Here is a 27,438-nt window from a genome sequence, read left to right as displayed (position 1 = left end):
AACCCCCTTCCCCTCCCCCTTTTCTGATGAAGGGTCTAGGCCCGAAACGTCAGCCTCTCTGCTCCTATGATGCTGCTTGGCCTGCTGTGTTCATCCAGCCCTGCACCTTGTTGTCTCAGTAGATTGATGCGTCTTTGTCTCAATTTTTCTTGAAGAAATTCTTTCCTTCAGTCTCCTGCTCTTCTTTGCGTATCTGAATATTTTATTTCAGTTGACTTTTTATAATAAAATACCGTTACTTCTGTAGACTGCAATAAAACAGGCTTCTATGTTTGTTTCACAAAGACTCTCTGAGTTATAAAAACAAGCTCAGCTCCCTGTGAATCTTATCAATTATTTCTTAGATTTCCTGGTTTTATTCATAAAGTTCAACTGTTTATTGTCTACAATTCTCACAGGTGTTTGGCTGTCTGTAACCAGTCATACTTTTAAGGTTTCCTCACATTCTCCTGTACTTACCATATAGTCGTCCCTGGGCCTCATTGTGTTCTAACTTTTTTAACTGAATGTCAGACTAAAGGAGTTGACATTTCAGTTTCTTCATTAAATGGAATTTTTTTTAATGGACACTCTTGCATCCTTGTCAAAGTGCAAGTATGGGGCCACTGGAGGACTGTCAATTGGATGGGTTGTCAACACCTTTGCCTCTGCCCTTCACTCTTATTCTTCTCTCTCTTTCTTTAAAGTACATCTTAAAAATCAACTTTTTTTTCAATCTGCCCATTTATGTCTTTGCCAAAGCAGATACTCTCAAAGTCAATGTCTCAATAGCTCAGTCATCAAACGTTGCTTGTTAACGCTCCTGTGAAGCACCTTGGGATGTCTGACTATGGTAAAGGCACTAATAAATGCTGTTCTTATCACTGAAACTAAACTGAGGCCTTATGAATCCCATGAGTTAACCTGCATTGAAATTGCCCATCGTTCATGTCAAATGAAGCTTTCTGAAGAGGGCGCTGCTGCACTGTTTGGCTTCAGTGGGCTTGGAACGCAGGTAGGACTAATCACATAAGACCATTTTACAATGACGCGATGAGAGATAACTTCATTCATGAAACCCGGAAATAAGTGATGTAAGGATTGTTGAAAACTTGTGTACCCATTGATTGCTACATGACAACAGTGACCACACTTCAAAAATATTCCGTGTAGACGTGCAGAAAATAGGAGCAGGAGGAGGCCAACTCAGTACCCTGTTCTCACTTTCTCCCCATGCTCTTTGTTCTCTTTAGCCCTAAGAACTATATCTAACTCCTTGAAAACATTCAATGTCTTGGCCTCAGCTGCTTACTGGGGCAGAGAATGCCACAGGTTGCAAGATACTTTGGGAAATTCTGAGGGCATAGAAGATGCCATAAAAATAAAACGTTGTTTGCTTGACATCTAAATAGATTGATATGCCGAGAAAAGTATGGATTTCCCTCTCACCAAGGAATGTGGACGTGAGGCAATGTCTGATCAGCCACGATCCTACCGAATGGCAGGCTCAAGGGGCCGAATGGCCTACTCCTTATCCTATTTCTTTTGGTCTTTCTGTCCAAGAATTATCTTAGAAATGTATTAATTACATGATATAATTCTCAATTTTCTATTATCTTTGTGCATGTGCTGTGAATGAGGAAGGCGAACATTTATTGGTTCACTGAAGTGAGGAATACATTAAAGTCAGAAATAACCATCTTTCAGTGAGTGCGTGGCACAGCTAAGAGTTCATTATGTTTTGACCTGGACTTTAGTCAGAAATTCTAGTCGGTGTTCCCACATCTATGTGTGCTCCTTGAATTGAATAGCCATTATTCATTGTGCTTCATATGGAAGAAAACTATTTAATTAGATCTTGGCTGATCTCTACCTTTTACACTCTTACCTAATAAAAATCTGTCAATCTCAGTCATGGAATTTCAAGTTGAGTCAGCACCTATATCCTTTTAAGGGTGAGAATTCCATATTTCCAACAAGCAGGTGTATAAAAAATGGGCAATGTAGACTGTATTAAGGTTAGTTCCATTTAAAGATTATGTCTGCACCTAGAATCATAGAATTCTATGATTCGATTATTGTAGTTTCAGGCACAATTTTTAAACTGGAACCTGTATTAAGCTATATAATCCTGACTGTTTTAGTTCCAGGTTAAAGATTGCACCGTTACCTCTTCTGTATTCCTCTAGAATAGGAAATAGCTGTTTCTGTTTTAGCAAATCCTATTGTTTTAAACATGTTGATTGATTTTCCTCCTGAATTCAAGGCATAATTAATGCTTTATCTGAAGGCAATAAAGATTTTGTTAGGTAAAATTGTATATATGTCTTTCCTCTTTTGGGTTTGGATATTTGTTGTCCATCCATAATTGGCACATCTTTGTGGTTTATTTCAGTGGGCATTTAAGAGTTAACCACACTGCTGTGGGCCTGGAATCACATATAAGCCAGACCAGTTAAAGAAAGCAGAGTTACTTCCCAAAAATGTCATTAGTCTAACAGATAGGTTTTTATAATAATCAACATGGTCGCCATCAGGCTAACTTTTTTATCAAATTTCATTATCTCCCATGTCACCAGAATATTAGCTGGGCCTCTGGACTACAGTTTAGTGATATTACCAGGACAACACCACCTACATGGGGGAGGTGATGGCCTAGTGGTATTATTGCTGGATTGTTAATCCAAAGACCCAGATGATGTTCTGGGGACTTGGGTTCAAATCCTCACACAGCAGATGGTGGAATTTGAATTCAATAATTATCTGCAATTAAGAATCTAATGATAACCATGAATTCATTGTCAATTGTCAGGAAAAACCCATCTGGTTCACTAAGGTCCTTTAGGGAAGGAAACTGCCATCCTTACCTGGTCTGGCCTACATGTGACTCCAGTTCCACAGCAATGTGGTTGACTCTTCACTGTCCTCTGCACAATTAGGGATGGCCAACAAATGTTGCATAGCCAGCAACACCCTCATCCTGTGAATAAAGAAAGAAAAAATTTCTTTTCTTTAAAGGGATTGAGTGAAGCAGATGGGTTTTTACAACAGTAAATTATTGCTGTCATGGTCAACATTAATAATACTAGCTTTCCATTCCTGATTTATTAATTCTATTTAAATCCATTGCCATTGTGGGATTTGAACCAGGTCTGCCAGTGATATTAACCTGGTCTACTGGAATACAAGGCCAGTTACATTACCATGACACCACCCTCTCCCTTTAGAGTCTTAATCTTTTGTCATATCCATCCACCCTGTGTCTATATCAATTTTGAAACCCCTCACAGGCCTACTGAATCTATTATATGCACAGAAAGACTCAAATTCCATTAAGATGTTTGTGTGCTACATACTGTCACACTGGTGTAACCTGGGGCCTCAGCCAGACATTCCATTGGCAATTGGTGTGCCTGGATTCCTTTTATTCCTCATTATTTGATGCAGTAGAAATGCAGATGTCCACAGATACGTCCTGTGTTTTTAGGCAGAATACAGCGAGTACCAGTTGTCTTTGTTTGTACTCCTTTAGACTTCTTCAGCTTGATACATTGCAAGTTAGGCCTACACTTATTTTCTCTACAACAGAATCTATTCAGCTGTGATTAGATTATACACTTCTGTGTTCCATTTGAAAGTTGGCCCAATGTTTTAGATTCTTCAAAAGCCCCACCTTTCACATTGTGTGATTACATGGCATTGACATCAGGCCATTTGGCTCAACTGGTCTGTAAATAAATTGATTTGGAAAATTATAACCTTGTAAAATAAACAAATCCTTTCTCTGAACAATACACGTGAACAGGTGCGTAAGGAATAGGTCCTGCATGTAACAAACGAATGTCTAACACTAAAGAATAAGGAGCTCATTCAGTACAAATCGAGATGTCAAAGGTTCTTGCTGCAACTAATCCATATTTATGCAGAACTACACACACAGTTTCATAGCACAGAAATAGGCCATTCAGCCCTACAGGTCTAATTTACTCTTGATACCTTACATGATGAGACAGACTGAAATTAGGGGACATGGCATTAAAAGGAAGAGGTCAGCCATTTAAGTTGGAGTTGAGGAGAATTTGTTTCTCTAAGAAGGTTACCACTGTTTGGAACACTCTTCCCCAGCTGTCAGTGGACCTGTGTCATTGATTCTTTAAAGGCAGAGGTTGATAAATTCTGCCCATTAAGGGAGCCAAATGTTATTGGGGATAAGCGGGAATGTAGACTTGAATCCACAATGATTTTATTGTATGGTAGAGCAGGATTGAAGGGCAGAATGGCTCCTAATTCATATATAAATAGAAACCTCCTCTCAACTTCGTCTCATACACTATCAGTGAAAACTACTTCTCTTTCTCTCATGTGTTTATCCAGGTTTCCCCTTAAATGAATCGATGTTGTTCATTTCAACTACCCCATGTAGTGATGAGTTCCACATCCTCATCACTTTATGGGTAAAGCAATTTAACAATCTTATTGGCAGCCTCTTCTTTCAGAGCATTTGCTTTCCACTGGTTTTCACAAGCACGCTTCAGGAATAAATAAGTGAAATGCTGCTTGTGAAGTCCCATTGGGTTTATGATTGTCAATATCAACAGCTACCTCACAACTAATTTTGTTTTTACACTGCCGGTGATAGAAAATATTACATTTTCATTTTGTATTGAACATATCTTTTTTATTACATATTGTATGAAAAAAAACAATTCAAAAGAAAGCATGGTACCATCACTTCATTTCCCAATGAGCCATTTGGGGCATTCTAATTGTAACCTTAGTCCTGTCAAATAGTAATAAATTGAAGCCAAAATGCATAGAATAAAGAAAGACCTTGTCTTTATATCGCATTGTTCCTGTCCTTAGGCTATTAAAAACTGTGCTACTAGAGCACTTTTGAAGCACACTGTGTTCTGTGTTAGGTAAAACACAACTTCCAATTCACTTCACTTCACTTCATCAATATGCTAATATTTTAATTGCAATCTTGTCCACGTGCTCGGCTCCTTCTGCGAATTGTTGAGTAGTTCAGTTGTGTTTTGCAAGACTTTGCGGTCAGATTGGAGCCCAGCGTATATTGGATGACACAGTTAATGCTCCAACAAAGGCCCTCAGAGCAGCAGACAGTTTGTGTGCCTTCGGGTTATGGAATAATTGGCAGCCTCATTTCATTCTGACAAATATATTTTGAAGTGGCGAAGTCAAAGAGATCCTCAGCCAGATAGAATTCGGAGGGTTTCTACCAGCCCTGAGGCAACACTGTAGGACACTGAGGTAATGTTTCACTTCAGCAGGATCAGAACACCAGCAGCGACAGTTTGGTTGCCTAGTTGTATAACTTTATTCAGCTTTCCCTTTCACTAAAAGAGGGAGATGAGAAGGCCAATCCACTACTGTCAGTTTTCCACGCTCGCTGATGTTGAAATTAGCCCCTCATTCAATAAGAGTTTGCACTATAGCTCCTGGGCATGAATGGTCTTCTAACAGAAGTGAATCCCCCTGCCATCAATATTCTGGGGGTTATCATTGACCATAAACTCAACTGGACTCACTACAAACACAGCGGCTACAACAGCAGGTCAGAAGCTGGGAATACTGCAGCGAGTAACTCACCTCCTGACTCCTCAAAGCCTGTCCCTCCTCTACAAGGGACAAGTCAGGAGTGTGATGGAATACTCCCCACTTGCCTGGATGAGCGCAGCCCCAACAACACTCAAGAAGCTTGACACCATCCAGGACAATGCAACCTACTTGATTGGCACCACATCCACAAGCATCCACTCCCTGCACCACCAATATTTAGTAGCAGCAGTGTGTAGGTCTACAAGATGCACTGCAGAAATTCACCAAATATCCTCAGACAGCACCTTCCAAACCCATGGCCACTTCAATCTAGAAGGACAAGGGCAGCAGACATATGGGAACGCCACCACCTCCAAGTTCCCTTCTAAGCCATTCACCATGCTGATTTGGAAATATATCACCGTTCCTTCACTGTCACTGGGTCAAAATCCTAGAAGTCCCTCCCTAAGGGCATTGTGGGTCAACGCACAGCAGGTGGACTGCAGTGGTTCAAGAAGGCAGCTCACCACCACCCTCTCATTGGGCAACTAGGGATGGGCAAGAAATGTTGGCCGGCCAGCGACACCCACATCCAACAAATGAATAGAAGAGAAAAGTAGACATCAGCGTATGGCATGAGAGAGCTATCAAAGCATTGTCTGAAACTGTAAAAGTTACAGCTAGCTGTTTCTAAAGCATATGAGGGTGCTTGAAAATAACAACAATTTGCTTATTAAATGTTGTAAAACTTGCAGGAGGGGTGGCAGTGTTGATTAAGGAGTTGCCCACTAGTCTCATGTCTCATAGGGCCCTTACCTAATACAAAAATTGTTGATCTTTATTTTTAATATTTAACTGACATATAAACAGCGCATCACAGGAGGATTATCAAACAGAATTTGACACCAAGCCACATAAAGAAATATAAGTAAAGGGTACAAAAGCTAGCTAAAATGATTGGTCTGAAGGAATTCCTTAAAGGTAGAGAGAGAGAGAGAGTGAGAGAGAGAGCAAGAGAGAGCAGTGAGAGGTTTAGTCAAGGAGTTATAGAGCTTTGGGAAACTTAGGGATCTAGGTAGACAGTTAGTAAGCAAGACCTCAAATGCAGTAATCTCTGGATTACTCCCAGTGTTGCATGCAAGTGAGGACAGTGTTATGAGGATAAGGCAGATGACATGTGGCTGGAAAGATGGTCCAGGTGGGAAGGCTTTAGATTCTCGGGGAGGCTGGGGCTGGCCTGAGGAAGATGACACCTGTACAAGCTAGATGGGTTACACCTGAACAGAACTGAGACTGAGTTCTTTGCAGGACGGTTTTGCTAGTGCTGTTGGGAGGGCTTTAAACCAACCTGTCAGAGTGTGAGAACAAAGAGAGAATATTACAGGAGAATGCGAGGGTTTGCAAAATACTTGGGGATCCAGTTGACACTAGCAAGTTAGTAGCTGTATTTGGAGTAAGGCAGAAAGAATTGAAGTCCAAAACAGAGTTAACGTGTAAATGCATGGAGTAAAGTGAATAAAGTTGGGGATTAACAGACATGATTTGCAGTGTGGAATTACGATATCATGGCAGTGATGGAGACCTGGGTTAAGAAAGGGCAAGACTGGGTGTTAAATACTCCTGGACATAAGTTGTTCAGGAATGGTAGAGAATAAAGGAACAGAAGAAGTGTAGCAATGCTAGTTAAGGAGGTTACCCACCCAATCTGTACGGCTCATAGAGCCCTCACCGAACACAAAAACTATTGGTCTTTATTTTTAATATTTAATTAACATATAAAGCTTATATGAACATAGAAAATAAAAATGGGGTAGGCTATTTCACCCCTTGACCCTGCTCTACCTTCAACTGGATCAACTGATCTTATATCTCAACATCATTTTACCACACTACCCCTCCATCACTATATAACTTTAATATCTAGAAACCTATTGATCTCTGCATCAAACATACCCAGTGGCAGCAGACACATGGAAACACCACAACCTGAAAACTCGCCTCTGAGTCACACACAATCCAAAATTTGAATAATATTGCTATTCTTCACAGTCGCTGGGTCAAAATTCTGCAAGTCCCTTCTAAGAGTACTGTCAGCATAACTACACCACAAGGACTGCAGCAGTTCAAAAAAGCAGTTTACCACATTTTCTCCAGGGCAATTAGAGATAGGCAATAAATGCTAGCCTGACTAGTAATGTCTACATCCTGTGACTGAATCCAGAAAAGATTAAATACCAAATACAATGCAGAACAAAAGGCAAAGGGAATGGTAATAGTTGTAACAAAGAAATAAACATTGATCCTGACTCGATGTTAATGGCAGAACAAAGATTATTTCGATCTGAAAACAAAAGGTTAAAAAAAAACTCACAACCTTTGAAAAGAATGTGGATGAGCACTTGAAATGTTTCAACATTCAAGGCTAATGTGCCAAGTGCTGGAAAGTGGGATTAGTATGGAATGGTTGGTGCAGACTTGATGCGCTGAAGGGTCTCTTCTGTGCTGGTGAAAACATTTCAAAATGGGGAACACAGTTCATGGCCCGAAGTTGTTGTGTTCAATCTTGAGTCTGGAAGTTTGTAAAGTACTTAGTTGAAAATACGAAGAGGACACAGCAGTTAATCCTGCAATTGCATAGAAAGGTCCCATGGAAATGGGATAAGATATTGGAGGTCAGTGGCCAGGATGTCAAGAAAGGAACAGCGTCAGAATGCTATCCAGAAGGAAAGAAAGCAAAATTTGTGAATGAAGCATTCTAGTTCAACTTGTATACCTCAGAACAGTGCTCCAGTCTAATTGATATGTTAATTGCTGAGCATTACTGTTCTTTTTTAGAGACAACAAGGTGCAGGGCTGGATGAACACAGCAGGCCAAGCAGCATCATAGGAGCAGAGAGGCTGACGTTTCGGGCCTAGACCCTTCATCAGAAATGGGGGAGGGGAAGGGGGTTCCGAAATAAATAGGGAGAGAGTGGGCGGCGGATAGAAGAGGGATAGAGGAGAGGATAGGTGGAGCATCTCTAACACCTCTCTCCCCTTCCTGGACCTCTCTGTCTCCATATCGGGCAACCACCTCGAAACCGATATTCATTTCAAGCCCACCGACTCCCACAGCTACCTAGAATACTCCTCCTCTGACCCACCTTCCTGCAAAAATGCTATCCCCTATTCCCAATTCCTTCGCCTCCGCCACATCTGCTCCCAGGATGAGGCATTCCACTCCCGTACATCTCAGTTGTCCTCGTTTTTCAAGGACCGTAACTTCCCCCCCTTGGTGGTCGAGAACGCCCTCGACTGTGTCTCCCGCATTTCCCGCACCTCATCCCTCACACCCCGTCCACGCAATAAGAACCAAAAAAGAATCCCCCTCATCCTCACGTACCACCCCACCAACCTCCGGATCCAACGCATCATCCTCCGACACTTCCGCCATCTGCAATCCGACCCCACCACCAAAGACATCTTTCCCTCCCCACCCTTATCTGCTTTCCGGAGGGACAACTCTCTCCGTGACTCCCTTGTCCGCTCCACACTCCCCTCCAGCTCCACCACACCCGGCACTTTTCCCTGCAACCGCAGGAAGTGCTACACCTGCCCCCATACCTCCTCCCTCACCCCCATCCCAGGCCCCAAGAAGACTTTCCACATCAAGCAGATGTTCACCTGCACATCTGCCAATATGGTACACTGCATCCGCTGTACCCGGTGTGGCTTCCTCTACATCGGGGAAACCAAGCGGAGGCTCGGGGACCGCTTTGCAGAACACCTACGCTTGGTTCGCAATAAACAACTGCACCTCCCAGTCGCGAACCATTTCAACTCCCCCTCCCATTCCTCAGACAACATGTCCATCCTGGGCCTCCTGCAGTGCCACAAAGATGCCACCCGAAGGTTGCAGGAACAGCAACTCATATTCCGCTTGGGAACCCTGCAGCCCAATGGTATCAATGTAGACTTCACAAGTTTCAACATCTCCCCTCCCCCTACCGCATCCCAAAACCAGTCCAGCTCGTCCCCGCCTCCCTAACCTGTTCTTCCTCCCACCTATCCCCTCCTCCCACCTCAAGCCGCACCCCCATCTCCTACCTACTAACCTCATCCCGCCCCCTTGACCTGTCCGTCCTCCCTGGACTGACCTATCCCCTTCCTAACTCCCTACCTACACTCACCTTTACTGGCTCCATCCCCGCCTCTTCGACCTACGGAACCATTGTTCTTTTTTACCTCTTTTTTTGTCCTGCTGAATGTCAAGAGAGGGAGAAGAAGATGTATTTGGGAGTGGCATCATATTGGAGGCCTTGAGAATGGTGGAGAACCATCTTTTGAATATGGAATCTGTGGGGTGGAAAGTGAGGACAAGGGGAACTCTATAACTGTTCTGGAAGAGGAAGGGGTGAGGGAAGAAGTGTGGGAAATAGGACAGAATCCTCAGTTGAGGAAAAATTGAGGTGTTGGATAAATCCCTGTGGAAAGTAATATCATCAGAACAGATGCAACTGAAATAGAAAAACTGGAAGAATGGGACAAAGTTCTTTCAGGGAGCAGGGTGTGAGGAAATGCTAACTGAGGGAGTCAGTGGGTTTATAATAGATATTAATAGATAGTGTATCGTGAGACAGTGAAGTGAAGACAAAAAGAGAAGGGTCAGAAATGGACTAGGTGAAGGTGAAAGGAAGATAGAAATTGAAAAGAACATTGATGACTTTTTCCAGTTCGTGGGACCAATACAGTCATTGATTGACTGGAAAAAAAAGTGATGTGGGAGGGGGTCAGAAACAAGGAATATTCTAAACACCCCACAAAAAGACAGGATAACTGGGGTCCACACCTTTTACTTGAAGGAAGATTCACAATCATCTCACAATTTACATCTTTAAGGTCAGATAGTACGTTTTGTCAAAAAGTAGAGCTTGAATTCTGTTGTGGGCTTGATCATTCCTGTATGTGTGTGTTCTGATCCTTGGGTCCTAATTGCAATTAAGTTCATTTTGTAACCCACTGCACAGTAGGCTACTGTAAACCAAGCCATGTGTGTAATTTCAGTTAAACAAGGATTCGTTGAAGGGGAAGTAAACAAGTAGGACTATTGAGTTAATGATACACCACCCACACCAGCTGAGGTTACTGTGAAGGACTTTCTTTCTCAACCTGTCCCCTAGCATGAGGCAAGTTGACCCTCAGGTTTAACCAACACCAGTCATCTCTCTCGAATGAGAGAGCAGCACTATGGCCCTCTGGGACTATGGAAACTTTAACTTTACTATTGGCCAGAAACTTAATTGGAACAGCCATATAAATGCCATGGCTATAACAGCACGTAAGACGTCATAAGCTCTATGGCAATTAACTTACCTCCTGACCCCACCAAACCTGTCAACCATTTACAAATCAACAGTTGGCCTGTGTGAGTGTCAAACAGTCAAGAAGCACCCCATTGATGATCTGAAGCATTCACTCCCTTCACACTATTGCATAGTGGTAGCCATGTGTACTATCTACAAGACTCACTGTAGTAACCTACAGAATCCTTTGACAGTGCCTTGCAAACACAAGACTTCTAGTGCAGGGAAGGACAAGGGCAGGAGATGCATGGGAACGCCACTAAGATCCCATCCAAGCCACACACCCTCCTGATTTGGAACTGTATTACTGTTCTCTCAGTGTTGCTGGATCAAAATCCTGGTGACCCCTCCCTAACAGCATTGTTGGTATAACTCCATAACTCCATCAGTTGGATTGCAGTGGCTCATAAAGACAGCTCACCACTACCTTCTCAAGAGAAGTTACAAATAGGAAACCAGTGCTGGCCTTGTCAGCACTAAAGTGTCATGAATGAATTAAAGAAAACTTCATGCAGATAGCAGCTTAAGAAAATCCAAGCAGTTCAGTGAATTGAAATACTCTAGTCGCTTTTAGCTTTGTGCAAATGGAAGATAGTCACACAATTGTACATAGTCAAATTTACTTTAATCATTCTTTCCCATTCAGTTTTGTGGTTTTGACTATACATTGAAGGTATAAGTGCTAAGATAATATATTGATTTCATTCCATTATGATATGCTGTCATTGTAGAAAATTGGATTTTGTCACTGTAGGAAATGAATCATGAAGGTCCTAATTTCAGATGCAACAAGAATCCATTCACCGCACTTTATCTAACCATGAAATAGTTGCATGATAATGGCACCTGAAGTTAGTACTTACTGAATGGAGTTTTCAATGCGGTTGATTGTAAGGAAAGCTGCCAGGTTTGCTGTGTAGGAGGATATGACGATCAGAGCAAAAAGCCACCAAACACCCATCATCATTCGAGTAGCTAAAGTAGTGTAAGGAACCTCTCCACCTGCACCAAGAGCAAAACAATGGACACCATTAGTTAAGATACTGCTAATAATAAACTAACCAAGTGGCATGGAAAATCAAGCTGAACAAATTGGTTTGTGTACTTTTCTTTGGAAGAGTTGAGCAAGAGGTTTCTTACAATTGTCTTCAATGAAAACAGACGGGGGTATCATTGAGGTTAACCTGCATGGAACCCACTCACCCAGCTCCCCTGTGCTCATTAACCCACATTGACTGCTGGTCACCTTGATTTTAAAGTCTCATCCATGCTCTTAATTTGCTTCATGGACCCCTCCAGTCTCCATTTCTGAAATGTCCTTTAGCCCTGCAAACCCCCAATATTTCTGTGTCAACTAATTTTAATCTAATGAGCACTCCCAATTTCAGCCACTTCATCTTTTTTGTTCATACAGAAGGTTATTCCTGAAGGCCGGGGGTGACAAGAACCCGGGCTCACAGTCTAAGAATAGAGGGTAGACCATTTGGGACCAAGATGAGGAGAAAGTTCTTCACACAGAGAGTGGTGAGCTGGCGGAATTCTCAGCCTCAGAAAGTGATTGAGAGAAAGCACTAAACACTTTCGAGAAGGAGTTAATTATTGTTCTTAGGGCTTAAGGGATCAAAGGCTATGGGGAGAAAGCAGGAACAGGGTCTAGAGTTGGATGATCAGCCATAATCATAGTGAATGGCAGAGCAGGCTTAAAGCACCGTATAGTGTACTCCTCCTCCTATTTTCTATGTTTCAATGCCCAAGCTTTGGGATTCCCTCTATACCTCTCTGTCTTATTTTTTCCCTGTGAGATGTTCCTTAAAATCTACCTCTTCCGTTATGTTTTAGTCATCTGGCCTGACAAACATGGGGCTGGATTCAATGGTATTCCACAGTGCAGTGATCCCTCCCACCAAAGCCACAAACTAAGCTAAACGTTGAGAAGGAGGACCTCCCAGTTCCCCTCTCACCCCTCAAACATCCCCATGCGCCAACGACTCTGCAAGGATCATGAAGTGGCCTCAGACAGGCCTTGTGTCTGCCGGCCACCCAGAAGAAGTGACCTCTTGCTGGGACTCGCTAAATCAGGAGTGAGGTGAGGAATCGGGTGGTGGGCTTTCACTGGGGATAGACTGGTAGGTCCTAGGGAGGGGGCAGGAACTGGATTGAAAATCTCAGGGGACAGGTGCATAAAAAGGGGAGGGGTGGCAGGCAAATGTTCCTGGTGTCAGATAGAGTTGGTGGGGTTTAGTTTGATGGGCTAAGATGCCCATAGCCTTTTCCTTTATTCTGCTACTAGCCCTTGTTGCAGTTAAAGCTGTTGGGCTTCACAAAGTACATGGATCAACACTGTCGACTTTTTAAACATTCATTCATGGGAGTGGGCATCACTGGCTAGGCCAGCATTTATTGCCCAGAAGGAAGTTAAGAGTCAACCACATTGCTGTTGGTCTGGAGTCACATACAGGCCAGACCAGGTAAGGATAGAAGTTTCCTTCCCTAAACGACATTGGTGAATCAGGTGGATTTTTTTCCGACAATTGACAATGGATTCATGGTCATCATTAGACTCTTAATTCCAGATTGTTTTGTTGAATTTAAATTTTACCGTACGCCATGGTCAGATTTGAACCACAGGTCCCCAGAACAATACCTGGGTGTCTGGATTTTTAAAAAAAAGTCCACTGATAATACCACTAGACCATTGCATCCACCAAATGACAAACTCCATTCACTTCTAGCAGCAAGCAGGGACAGAATCCCTTGCCCAGAGAACAAGGCAGCACCGCGATAAAATACCGAGATTGGTGAATGTATGTCTCTCAATCGGTTAAAGTGTTGTACAACCACATGTAATTTTTGAAGTGACTAGCACAGGCGCATTTAAGGAGAAGCTAAATAAGTATACGAGCAGAAAGGAATATGCAGCAGATGAGGTTATATGAATAGGGTTAGATGACATTGGGTGTGAGGTTGCTTGTGTGGTATACCCTGACACAGGTCAACTGACTGACTTCCCTGCTGTAAATTCTGCATAATGCCATCTAAAGTAATTGAGAACAATCAGCTCCTTTCATCTCATGGATAATTTGAATTAAGGTCTTGGCAGGATTGTAAAAACAGGCAAACTCGGAGGTGAAGCATTTAAAAACTAATCAACCATCACAAACCATCATACAAATCCTGCAATGTACTTTGACATTAACGTGTAGCATTCTCAGGTATTCCAGTTAGTGATGATGCTCATATTTTTACATGCCTCTTGGCCAATGTATGTCTGATAGATTTTACAATCAGTTTTACATTTAAAGCCACATGAAGTCACCACGAATCCGCTAACACCCAGTCAAGAACAATTTATAGTCAACGCGAGAATGGAAACTGCAGCATTGTCTGGCATTGAGCAGGATTGTCAGAGTCGAATGAAATAACAGTGAGATGAAGGAGACTTGCTTTTATTTACTGCACCCTCAGGCAAGGAGCAGACTTGTGGCTCAATGCCAGCGTCCAAAGGTTATTTCAGGAGATGTCCTGTTGGTTTTCCTTAACACTCAGGCATCAGGTGCTATAGGAAGCATGTTATGAAACCTGAAAGGAATTTATGAGGACGTTGCCAGGATTGGAGGTTTGAACTTTAAGGAGAGGCTGAATAGACTGGGGCTATTTTTCCTGGAGCGTCAGAGGCTTAGGGGTGACCTTATAGAGCTTTATAAAGTCACGAGGGACATGGACAGGGTAAATAGACAAGCTCTTTTCCCCATGGTGGGGGAGTCCAAAACTAGAGTGCATAGGTTTAAGGTGAGAGGGGAAAGATTTAAAAGGGACCTAAGGGGCAACATTTTCACACAGAGGGTAGTGCATGTATGGAATGAGCTGCCAGAGGAGGCGGTGGAGGCTGGTACAATTACAACATGTAAAAGGCATCTGGATGGGTTTATGAATAGGAAGGGTTTAGGCCAAATGCTGGCAAATGGGACTAGATTAATTTAGGATAACTGGTCAGCATGGATGAGTTGGACCAAAGGGTCTGTTTCTGTGCTGTATATTTCTATGAAGTACCCTATTCCCCTCAAAGCATTCTTACTAGCTCACACTTTCAACTACTGAGGCAAAGTGTTTTCAACAGAATGGTGGGGCTAAACCTAAAATAATGGTGGGTGTAGCTGGATGTCCTTCCAATTCAAATCTGACACATGGCTGGGGGAGCTAAGATTCGATTTTGGCCACAATTACAATTCTAGCATGTGCAAGGCAGAATAGAGAACAGTGTGCCATGTGGATAGAGACACATATACAAAAGCCACAAGAGGGTGCTGTTATATGGCATAAACTACACCCCAAATTAGGTGCTTCATTAGGAAAATACTTCCCCCCTCCCCATCCCTGAGTTTTCATTCAAATTTATTTGCATATTGCAAAATCTGCTCTGACCCAACGGAACTGGGCAGCATTTGAAAAGTAATTAAAAGAAATTGCTTTCAAAATATTCTCTGTTCTATTTGACAGTAGGAACTCGGTCAAGTTTGATTAATGCAGTTGAAGAGGTTTAAGTTAATAAAAAATGCACTTTAAATCACAATCCCTCCACCTATTTGCAACCTGACTTAAGTTACTAGAAGTGACAGTAAGAACTGCCGATGTTGGAGTCAGAGCTAATACAGTGTGGAGCTGGAGGAACACAGCAGGCCAGGCAGCATCAAAGGTGCAGGAAAGCTGACGTTTCGGGTCAGGACCCTTCTTCAGAAATGGGGGAGGGGAAGGGGGCTCTGAAATAAATAGAGAGAGGAGGGGTGGGGCTGGGGAAGGTGGGTGGGATGGTGATAGGTGAGTGCAGGTAGGCAGTGGTGGGGATTGGTTAGTGAGGTGGGAGGAGCGGATAGGTGGGAGAGAAGATGGACAGGTTGTGTCAGGTCAAGGAGGCGGGAATGAGAGGGGGGGCTGGTCATGGGATGAGGCTGGGGCTGGGGAGATTTTGAAACTGGTAAAGACCACATTGAGACGATTGGGCTGTAGGTTCCCAAGGCGGAATATGAGGTGCTGTTCCTCCAGTTTCCGGGTGGCATCATTGTGACACTGGAGGGGGCCCAGGATGGACACATCGTGCAGGGAGTGGGAGTGGGAGGGGGAATTGAAGTGGTTCGAGACTGGCAGGTGTTGTCATTTGTCACGAACAGAGCGTAGGTACTCTACAAAGCGGTCTCCAAGCCTCCGCTTGGTCTCACTGATGTAGAGGAGGCCACATCGGGAACAGCGGATACAATATACCACATTAGCGGATGTGCAAGTGAACATCTGTCTAATGTGGAAGGTTTTTTTGGGGCCTGGGATGGGGGTGAGGGGGTAAGTGTGGGGGCAGGTGTAGCACCTCCTGCGGTTGCAGGGAAAGGTGCCGGAAGTGGTGGGGCGAGTGGGGAGTGTGGAGTGGACGAGGCAGTTGCGGAGCGAGCAGTCGCTACGGAAGGCAGATAGGGATGGGGAGGGAAATATCTCCTTCGTTGTGGGGTCAGATTGCAGGTGGCGGAAGTGACGGAGAATAATACGTTGAATCCGGAGGTTAATGGGGTGATACATGAGGACAAGGGGAATTCTGTCTTTGTTTGTGTTGCGGGGAGGGGATGTGAGGGCAGAGGTGTGGGAAATGCAAGAGGAGAGGTCGAGAGCATTTTCAACCATTAAAGGGGGGAAGTTGCGGTCCTTGAAATACGAGGACATCTGGGATGTTCGGGAGTGGAATGCCCCATCTTGGGAGCAGACGGAGGTGGAGGCATTGGGAGTAGGGGATCAGATTCTTGCAGGAAGGTGGGTGAGGGGAGGTGTAGTCTAGGTAGCTGTGGGAGTCGGTGGGCTTGAAATAGGTGTCGGTTTTGAGGCAGTTACCAGAGATGGAGACATAGAAGTCCAGGAAGGAGAGAGAGGTATCAGAGATGGTCCAGGTGAACTTGAGGTTGGGGTGAAAGGTGTTTTTATTTTTTCAGGGCCGAAGAGATTACCAGAGGGTTGCTAGTTACTAGAAATTGCTTTAACAATTTTGTGCTTTGATTGTGGCATCAGTTTCTCAGATATTCAAAAAGAATTTCAAAACCTTTTAAAATGAACCTGTCAATGTTGCTTCACTGAAAAGACCCAGATTAGTTTTTAAAGCTTTCTCAATGGCTGGCAAACAACACCCATTAGCCCAAAGTGTATTCACTTACTCTGGAGGCATTGGCAGCTCAGGGCTGAGAGCCTGCTTTTAAAATTGGTACAAAATGCCACAGAACACTGAGTAATGCTACACTTAATTTGCGCTTCAAATTCTGTGACCTTTTCTGTAGATTGTCTTTATCAGATTTTGCTGTTATCAGATGAATTAAGCCAAGAAAAGCCAGCACAATTGAATAGCAGCTCCAAACCACAGCTATTAACATGTCACCACTTGGTCAAGATGTGTACGATCAGCTACAACGGAGGAGGCAGTTGTGGTGTAGTGACAATGTCACTGGACTAGTGTGTGAGAGCCTAGGCTCATATTCTGTGGGGGGAATTGGTTCAAATCCCACCCTGGCATGTGGTAATGTTTGAATTCAGCAAAATTTGGAATTAATAGCTAACTTACAGGCAATTGTGAATTGGCATAACACCCCAACTTGTTTGCTAATGCCTTAAGGAAAGGAAATCTGTCATCTTTACCCAGTCTGGCATAGCAATGTTGTTGACTCTGCTTTGAATGACTAGAGAGCCAATGAGCTCAAGTCCAACAAATACCAGCTTCACCAACTTACAAAAAACTTAGAATTGTTGAGTAATACTGAATCAATAATAAACAATGAGCAGTAGAGTTCTTACTTAGTTGAGGGAGCTCATGAAAGAAAATTGCAGAGTTTCTGTTTGGGAATTAAACGTCAAGATTGTTTCACTATTTTTCTTCCTGAGAAACATTGCTTGTAACATTTGCCAAAATTCCTTCAGATTTTACTTACTGTAAACTGTACAAGACATTTAATTTCTATTTTGTAGTTCTGTTTAAAAATGAAAGGATCCTAAAGAATGACAAGATTCTGATATTTCATTTGAACTTGATGTGAGACTTTAATAGAGGACTAAGGTGTCTTCTGGGTGAAATTCTTTGCCTTCAATATACAATAATCCGATGTATTCGATACCTCCTTCAACCATTATCAGTATCAAGTTCCTGAATTAAATCTATAAATTGAAAACCTGTTGTTGAAATGAAGATAATGCATGGAAACAATCTGGAACTGTCAAATAATACAACATGCCTAAACGGCACCAGGGTTCATGTTGCTTTACTATTTCTTCACCAAAACATTAAACTTCCAATCTGATGAATGTTAATGTAGTTTCCTATTAGGAAGATGGTTCAAGACAGTTCCATTAATTTGGATACGAAAGAAGTGATGGCAAGGGCATTTCCTACAGGAAGACAATAATACCATGTAAGACTTTTTCAGATGAATGAGGAATATTTATAATTCAGCACCATTGAAAATACACATGAGTTTGAGTGTTCAGCTTGTAGAAGCCATGACCACTAAATAAGAAATCCTAAGATAAAAACAGAAATTGCTGTAGAAACTCAGCAGGTCTGTCAGCATTTGTGGAGAGAAAGCAGAGTTCACGCTTTGACTCCAGTGTCCCTTCTTTGGAACTGATCGTAGCTAGGAAATGGTGGCATATAAGTTGATAACAAGGGGTGAGGGGTGGGGTGGAGGGGGCTGGTGCTGAGGGTTTGGAAGGTGAATAGAGTGAGCAGATAGATGGAGCACAGATAGAGAGAGAGAGAGAGAGAAAACGACTGTGAGGGAGGGAAAAGAATGGATGACTGCAAGCAGGGAGAAAGAAAACATTAGAATGGACACCATAAGTAGATTGAAAGTGAGTTGGCTGTGCTGAAAGCAGCCCTATGTGATGACAGGGCCTGGGGTGTGGGAGTGGGTAAAGGACATGGAAGAAAGTGCCCAGGCCCTAAAATTATTGAACTCGAGCTCCAAGCAAACCTCAGCATCTCATTTTCCATTTGAGGATCCTGCTGCCTTTCGGACCTAAAATTATTGAACTCGATATTGAGTCCTAAAGGCAACAGGATCCCCAAATAGAAAATGAGATGCTAAGGATTGCTTGGAGCTCGAGTTCAATAATTTTAGGGCCTGAACACCTTCTTCCTTTACCCACTCCCCATACTTTGCTGTGACATAGGCTGCTTTCAGCATGTCCAACCCATTTTCACCTATTCATTGTCTCCATTATCAGCTTTTCAATTTATAGATTTAATTCAGGAACTCGATACTAATAATGGTTGAAGGAGGTATCAGACACATCAGATTAATGTATATTGAAGGTCACGAATTTCACCCAGAAGACGCCTTAGTCCTCTGTTAAAGTCTCATATCAAGTTCAAATGAAATATCAGAATCTTGTCATCCTTTAGGATCACCGCAAATCCTGGTGTGTGACCGTGGCTAACTATCATCTATCCCTCTGTCTCCATCATTGTCATTCTCTCTCTCTTGGGTCTCATTGCATCTATCCGTTCACTCATTTTCCCCCATCCCCTGTCTTCAGCTTATACATCAGCTTTTCCTAGCTACTCTCAGGTTTGAAGGAGAGTCACTGGACTTGACATGTCAACTCTACTTTCTCCTCCTAGATGATGACAGACCTACTGAGCTTCTCCAGCAATTTCTGTTTTGGTTTCATATTTCCAGCATCTGCAGTTCTTTATTTTAATTTAAAGAAAACCTAAGCTTTGGAAACAAGTGCCAATTACATATGCTGATCTCTGGAAATAGTTATACAGTCCCTGAGTCAACTAAGCATGCTAAAGAGTAACTAAGTATGACTGGTTTCTCCATAGACCAGAAAGCCCAAAATCTATAGCAAGCCAGGAGGTCCAAGTTCAAGTCTCAATGCTTCAGGATTGTGTAATATCATCACTGAGCAGACTGATTGGAAAATATCTGCAATAAGCCTTTAACTATTGGCTGTTAAGATCTGAAATTGGGTTAAACTATGAGTTACAATGCAACCTCAAAGCTTAAATGTCAAATGCATGCTCTTTGAAATTGCCCGTAATAACTTGTCCCCCCCTCCCCCACTGATTTTGTAACTTTCTGCAGTCCTACAAACCTCTCAACTCTCTGGGTTCGTCCATCACTTCCTTTGCTGCACTTTTGATACAAGTGCTGTCTATGTCATGAATTTTGGAATTCCCGCCCTAAGCCTCTTCACTTCTCTCTGTTCCTTCAAGTCAATGCTTAACACGTGTCTCCTTGATCAAACTTTTCAAACATTATCTAAATGGTGAGACATTGCAAAGCTAAGAGATGCAGAGAGACCTGGGTGTCCTTGTGTATATATCACAGAAGGTTAGTATGCAGGTACAGCAAGTAATCGGGAAAGCTAATAGAACATTGAGGCTGATCGAGAGGGAAACTGAATGCAAGAGTAGGGCATTGGTGAGACTACATCTGGATACTGTGTACAGTATTGGTCACTTTTGTTACACCATTGGGAAATAACCTCTGTACAGCTACCTACATGCAAGTTCAGGGTGGTCAATCTGTCCTTGCTTCATTACCCAAGACAAGAAATGAGATATTAACAGAAGGACATCCAGCTGTTTTACTTGTCTCAAATCTGTATACATAATTCTTTTTGTTTTGGGGAACAGTGCAGAGATTGGCAATCTGATTGTGGACTTCCTGATCTGTGTTATGATCACTCTTTCCATGACAAGCAAATCCCAGTGTGGAACCCAGAGCTTCTGGCTCACGGGTAGCTGCAACACCTTCAATGGAGCCACAAGACCAACTGGCAGCCAGGTTGAGAGGGAGAAGAAAACATACAGATAGCTCCAAAACTGTTTGCTTTCACACCAAAGTAAAACACTTCCTATCAGATAAAGGTAACCAGTAACTTACTGGAGAACCAAACAAAAACATTTCTCTCACATTTATACAATAAGTTTGATATGCTCAGGGCATCCGACACAACCAATTAACTACTTTTGAAATATGTCACTGTAAGGAAATGCGGCAACCAATGTATGCACAGCAAGATTTCACAAATTCAAATGATGTAAATGTTTACTTTAATGACGTTGGTCAAAAGTCACATGACACCAGGTTATAGTCCAACAGGTTTAATTGAAATCACAAGCTTTTGGAGCGCTGCTCCTTTGTCAGGTCAAGTAAAGACAGAACCCAGGCACAGACTTTACAGAATTACTTGTTACTTTGATTAGACCCTCGGCATGCGACTCTTATACCTAGCATGTTATTCCAGCCATTTGGGGGTTTGTCTCCAGCACCACCTAATTAATTTTCTAATAATTATCTCACTGCCTCAATTAATCAGATTATAGTTATCTCTTCACTTGTTATTCAACTGTTGACAGTTTACTCACACAGTCCAACACTCTTGATCACCTGCAGAGACCTATTATTCAGACTGTTGACATGCCACTCACACTAGTTGCATGATCTTTTGATCCCTCTGATTACAAAAGTCTGCGCCTTGGTTCTCTCTTCACTTCTCTTGATGAAGGAGCAGCGCTCCGAAAGCTTGTGATTTCAGATAAACCTGTTGGACTATAATCTGGTGTCGTGTGACTTCTGACCTTGTCCACCCCAGTCCAACACCAGCACGCCCACTTAATGAAGTTGGACAAGGAAAAGGTATCACTCAAGGACCAATGTTTCCTTTCTGTTGTGTTGGTGGGACAGCTGTGCAGCAACTTGGATGTTATCTCACCCTTTAGTTCCTCAATCCCTTTTTCAACGAGGAGTTAGATTATGGTTCATGGGGCTAAAGGGTTCAAAGATTATGGGGAGCAATCAGGAACAGAGTGCTGACGATCAGCCATGATCATACTGAATGGCGTTGCAGGCCTGAAGTGTTGAAGGGCCAATTCCTGCTCCTATTTTCTATGTTTCTAAGCCTGCTCCCTTATTTCATTAGATCATAGCTGACCTAGATTTCAATTTCATCTACCGTCTTTGGTTCTGTAACTTTCAACAATTTTGCTTCACAGAATCCTAACATGCTTCATTAGAATTACACCGAATTGTTCGCATGGCTTAATTTTTCAAATGTGTGGAACAGAATTTAAACCATCTGCCTTGAACAGAAGCAAAAGGGCCACCTAGTGAGACAAGGTGAGACTTGTGAAAAATTAACAAAATATCAAGTGTGTTGACGATATGCACTACGGCTGTGCATATTGGAAAATCATGGGGACACTACCCACTGTTTTTGATTGAAATAGCAGAAATTTCCTGGCAATATGTTTTCAGTTTCTGAAGGCACTGCCATTATTTAAGCCAGTACAAACTTGGAAAGTAAGGCTTGTATCATCAGATAAATTGAACTGAAGCCAAATAAGAATGTATCTCCACATCATCTGCTCAAGGGCAACTAGGGACGGTCAGTAAATGTCAATTCAGCCAGCGACACTCATATTCCATGAGTGAATAAAAAAAATGCTTTAATCCACTGGAACAGCTTAATGAATTGGGTATAATCCAGATGGCTCACTTTTTGCTACATTTAAGCCATTGTTTGATGCACTTGTTTTAAATTCCTCTCAGATGTTTTAACAGCCGTTAAACTGTCAGAATATGTGAGCGAATTATTACATTAAAAGGAAAGAGTAGGCAGAAATTTAACTCTAGCGTATGACCAAAGAGCTAAAAGGAGAAAAATAAAATCCACTGCACTAAGGGGATGAGTCCTGTCACCAACCAGCTCAGCTTCTTTTGCCAGTGGCTTATGTCAAAGGTGGTTAAGAAAGTGTTTAACACTCTTGCCTTCATTGCTCAGACCTTCGAGTAAAGGAGCAAAAACAGAGTTGCTCGAAAAGCTCAGCAGGTCTGGCAATATCTGTGAAGACAAAAATCAGAGTGAACATTTCGGGTCTGGTGACCCTTCCTCAGAACCAGCTTTTCCAGCAACTTTGTTTTTGTTCCTGATTTACAGCATTTACAGTTCTTTCGGTTTTTCTTTGAGTATGGGAGTTGGGACATCATGTTGAGGTTTACAGGACGTTGGTGAGGTCACTTTTGGAGTACTGTGTACAGTTCTGGTTGCCCTGCTGTAGGAAGGATATTGTTAAATTGGAGAGGGTTCAGAAAAGATTTACCAGAATGTTGTTGGGAATGAAGGGTTTGAGTTATAAAAATAGGCTGGGACTTTTTTCATTGGAGTGTAGGAGGTTGAATGGTGACCTTATAGAAGTTTATAAAATCATGTGAGGCATAAATATGGCGGCTAGCAAGGGTCTTTTCCCTAGGGTGGGGGAATTCAAAACTAGGGGCCATATTTTTAGTGTGAGGGAAGAAAATTTTTAAAAAGGACATGGGGGTCAACATTTTTACACAGTGAGTGGTTTGTGTGTGGAATGAACTGCCAGAGGAAGTGGTAGATGCAGATACAGTTACAACATTTAAAAGACATTTGGATAAGTACATAAATAAGAAAGGTTTGGAGGGATATGGGCCAAATGCAGGCAAGTGGGACTAACTCGATTTGGGAACATGGGTGGTGTGGACTGGTTGGACTGAAGGGTCTGTTTCTGTGCTGTATGTCTCTATGATCTGGTGTGGTAGTGTGGCCGAGCGGTCTAAGGCGCTGGATTTAGGCTCCAGTCTCCTCGGTGGCATGGATTCGAATCCCACTGCTGCCAATTGTGCTTGGGGGCGGCATGGTGGCTCAGTGGTTAGCACTGCTGCCTCACAGTGCCAGGGACCCAGATTGAATTCCAGTCTTGGGTGACTGTCTATGTGGAGTTTGCACATTCTCCCTGTGTCTGTGCGGGTTTCCTCCCAGAGTCAAAAGATGTGCAGGTTAGGTGGATTGACCATGCTAAATTGCCTGTAGTGTTCAGGGATGTGTAGCTTAGATGGGTTATAGGGGGATGGGTCTGGGTGGGATGCTCCAAGGGTCAGTATGGACTTGTTGGGCTGAAGGGCCTGTTTCCACACTGTAGGGATTCTCTCTGGACTCTGTGTAAATACTTCCCACTGATTGATGTCAACTGCCCCATACTTTACCCTACTACTAGCAAGAGATCTGTTTGGCTGAGGCTGGACTGAACTGGGGATAGGGGTGTAATTGACTTATAGCCCCAAATGAGAAACCTGTTACTTCTTCGCAGTAAGTCAGAGAATGCAGTTGTAACATTGAAGGGACCCTAGATAAGTACACGAGAGAGAAAGAATACATTGATAATATGAGCGGCAGAACCAACTGGGAGGGAGATTCTCATGTGGTGAGGAGATAGTGTCGCTGGCTCTGAGCCAGAGGACCCACCAGCTCCAGACGTGTATAATAACATCTCTGAACAAAGAACAAAGAACAAAGAAAATTACAGCACAGGAACAGGCCCTTCGGCCCTCTAAGCCTGCGCCGATCCAGATCCTCTATCTAAACCTGTTGCCTATTTTCCAAGGATCTGTATCCCTCTGCTCCCTGCCCATTCACATATCTGTCTAGATACACCTTAAATGACGCTATCGTGCCCGCCTCTACCACCTCCGCTGGCAACGCGTTCCAGGCACCCACCACCCTCCTGCGTAAAGAACTTTCCACACATAATACTTCAAACTAAAAAAATTTTTAAAAACAACCTTTCACTTTGTACTTTTTTCCCTGGGCTATGATCCTTCTCATGCAAGGGTATGTAATTATTATGGGAATCCTGTGAATGAACTATAAATTCATCTATCACTAATGCAGATCCCAGGTGCTATGAAATGCTCTGGCAGTCCATATGGGGCTGAGGGGCCCTAGGTTGGCTATTCAATTTGAAACAATAAACAGTGACAGCCTAAAAAATTACCAACTGGGTACTGGACTCAATATGATGCCTCAGAGCTTGTATGAAGGATGTAGGGCTTTCATTTACAAACAGGTTGATTAGGAAAATTTATGGGAAAAAGAAAAAAATAAAGAAAGTTTGGTTGTTCCCCAAATTCCATTTTTAACTTAGTTCACTCCCTTTCTCTCTAACATTGCTGATATTTGCTGTTGTCAGACTGGCCCCAGTGGGCAGTGCTTGTATTTTGTTGAGCAAATTGGTGATGTTCAAAGAAACTGTCCAGAGGTGTGTGATAGCATCTGTGAACTGGGGAAAATAAAACAGCTGTCTCTTTCAGAAGGCTCTTCTGGTGCAGTGGTATTGTCCCTACCTTTGGACTAGGAGACTCTGGTTCAAATTCCACATTCTCTGGAGGTGTGTCATAACGTTCCTCTGTAATAGGTTGATTAGGAAAATATCTAAAAAGGTGGGATGAGGCTTGTGTGGAACTATTCCTATGCTGTAAACTCTATACAGTTGGTGGGTTTCAATTTAAGTATATAGTCAAAAAAAATCAATATTCTGCATTTTTGATTACATACCAAGCATGTGTGTCCTGTGGTTGCTTTATGCTCTGGTGTAGTGAGTCTGTTATGTGGAAATATTCTCTGTTTACTATTTTGTCAAATTCAAGCTATATTTGCTTCCCCTCCCATCCCGGTTATCCTTTCACAGGCCAAGCTTCTTTTTCCCATCCCTAACTGCCCTTGAATGGAATGGCTTGTTTGGCTGCTTCAGAGAGGTGTTAAAGGTCAATGACATTGCTCAGACTGTGCTAAGAACTCAATTTTTTTCTGTGGACAGCAAGAACAAGGCATCTTCTGAAACATAAGTTGGTTGAGTTTGATCTGTAACGTGTAACTCATTCTAATCTGAGGAAGAAGAGGTTGAAGATGGCTTCCCAAAGGAAGACGGGTATTAATTCTTACTCCTGTGGGGTCAGGGTGAGTGGGTGATGGCAGGATTGGAGGCTGGAGAGATGAGGTGGGATGTTGGTGGGGTGAGCTTTCCCAGACACTAGCTTCTCTTGCTGAGGAATATTGAGTGTGGTAGACCTTATGCGTTTCCTCATTTTTTAGCAAGACAATTCTTGATGCAGTTCTTCAAAGACCCTGGTTTATATACTTAAGGGATTCATATGCTGCTGTACTCCAAAAAGCACAAACACCCATACTCCCAACCCCATTTGTCATTGAGATCAGTATCTGAGCAGGTAGGGTGTAGATCATTCCTACAACCAAGTTTGCACATTTTAGATTCAGAGCCTGTTGCTGTCTGTTTGGCTTCTTCCCCCACATTGGTAGCCTGGCTTCTATGCCCTTTCCTCCTTTAGGATTTAAATATCTTGAGGTGCCTTGACCCTCACTGAAGGGCAGCCTTGCAGCTGCTTCCAAGATGGAAGGGTCTCATACTCTAACTCTGGACCATCTGCCATCCTGAATTGGGTTGGGACAAGCTTGCCTGGAGCATAAAAACTGGCCTAGTTGGGCCGAATGGCCTGTTTTGCACTGCAAATTCTATGGAAAAGCCCTTTCTCATGAACTGATCATTTCCCTTATTGTCTCAATATCTGGAATAAAGCTTCTGGCAGTCATCTCTCTCTCTCTCTTAACTCTCCGTTCAGAACTCCGGCATCTTTGTTGCTTCAATCCCAAGTCCCCATCTTCCTCTTCTAAGTAGCTGGCCGTCCTGTCATCTTAGTCAGCATCTTAATGCAATATCCCTTTGGCTGCTGCTGCAATGCAGACTTGTCATGTTACTTCTGAAAGAAATCCACAGCCTAATTTGAATTTACAAGGTAGTGACCGGGTTTATTCAGTATTCCTCGTCATGTGAGGATATACTTCAGTGAGTGTTAGTCAGGCAGGTACTTTGTCTGACCCTGGATGGTGTGGTTGGAGACTGTGACTGATGGTGGCTATTGGTCAAACAGTAAGGGGCTGGCTTGGGACAATATTTCAACGTGCAGTCCTGCCACCGGTGATCATCTTTCCTCTTTGTTCCTGCATGGGATGTGGGCACCATTGGCAAGGGGTGGAGGTGGCATAGTGGTACTGTCACAGGACCAATGCTCTGTTCAAAGCCCAGCATAGCTGATGTTGAAATTTGAATCAATCCGGAAATTAAAAATAGCTAGCTTAGTGGAGACCACATAGCCATTTCAGATTGCTGTAAAAATCTAACCGGTTCACTTTGTATTTTTAAAAATTCATTTGTGGAATGTGGTCATTGCAGGCTGGCCGGCATTTGTTGCCCTTTAGAAGGTGGTGATGAGCTGCCTTCTTTAACTGTTGCAGTCTGTGTGCTGTGGATAGATCCACAATGCCCTTAGGGAGGGAATTCCAGGATTTTAACCTTGCAACAGCAAAGGAACGACGATATATTCCCAACTGAAGATGGTGAGTGGCTCAGAGGGGAACTTGCAGGGGCTGGTGTTCCCATGTATCTGCTGCCCTTGTCCTTCTAATTGGAAGTGGTCGCGGGTTTGCAATGTGCTGTCTGAGGACCTTTGGTGAATTTATGCATTGCATCTTGAAGTCTGTACACACCGCCGCTACTGAGCATCGATGGTGGAGGGAACAGACTACTCAATACAGTCACTGCTGTAGGAGAGGCAGCTGCCAATTTGTGCTCAGCAAGCTCCCACAATCATCAATGTGATAATGATTAGATAATCTGTTTTTGATGATGCTGAAGGCTTAAAAATATGCT

At 42.9% G+C, this 27,438-nt stretch overlaps 1 protein-coding gene across 1 annotated transcript in view; it reads right to left on the bottom strand.

Annotated features, from left to right (window-relative positions):
* grid2 (glutamate receptor, ionotropic, delta 2) overlaps positions 1–27,438 on the bottom strand; it is an 829,420-nt gene that overhangs the window by 121,876 nt on the left and 680,106 nt on the right. The window contains exon 10 of the mRNA XM_048611693.1: positions 11,744–11,882. Within this exon, the coding sequence (XP_048467650.1) occupies positions 11,744–11,882 (139 nt within the window). The remainder of the gene's footprint in view (positions 1–11,743; positions 11,883–27,438) is intronic.

Source organism: Rhincodon typus, chromosome 1, assembly GCF_021869965.1.
Source record: "Rhincodon typus isolate 14 chromosome 1, sRhiTyp1.1, whole genome shotgun sequence".
NCBI lineage: Eukaryota > Metazoa > Chordata > Chondrichthyes > Orectolobiformes > Rhincodontidae > Rhincodon > Rhincodon typus.
The sequence above is the reverse complement of the archived record's forward strand: the minus strand, read 5'-3'. Positions and strand labels throughout refer to the sequence as shown.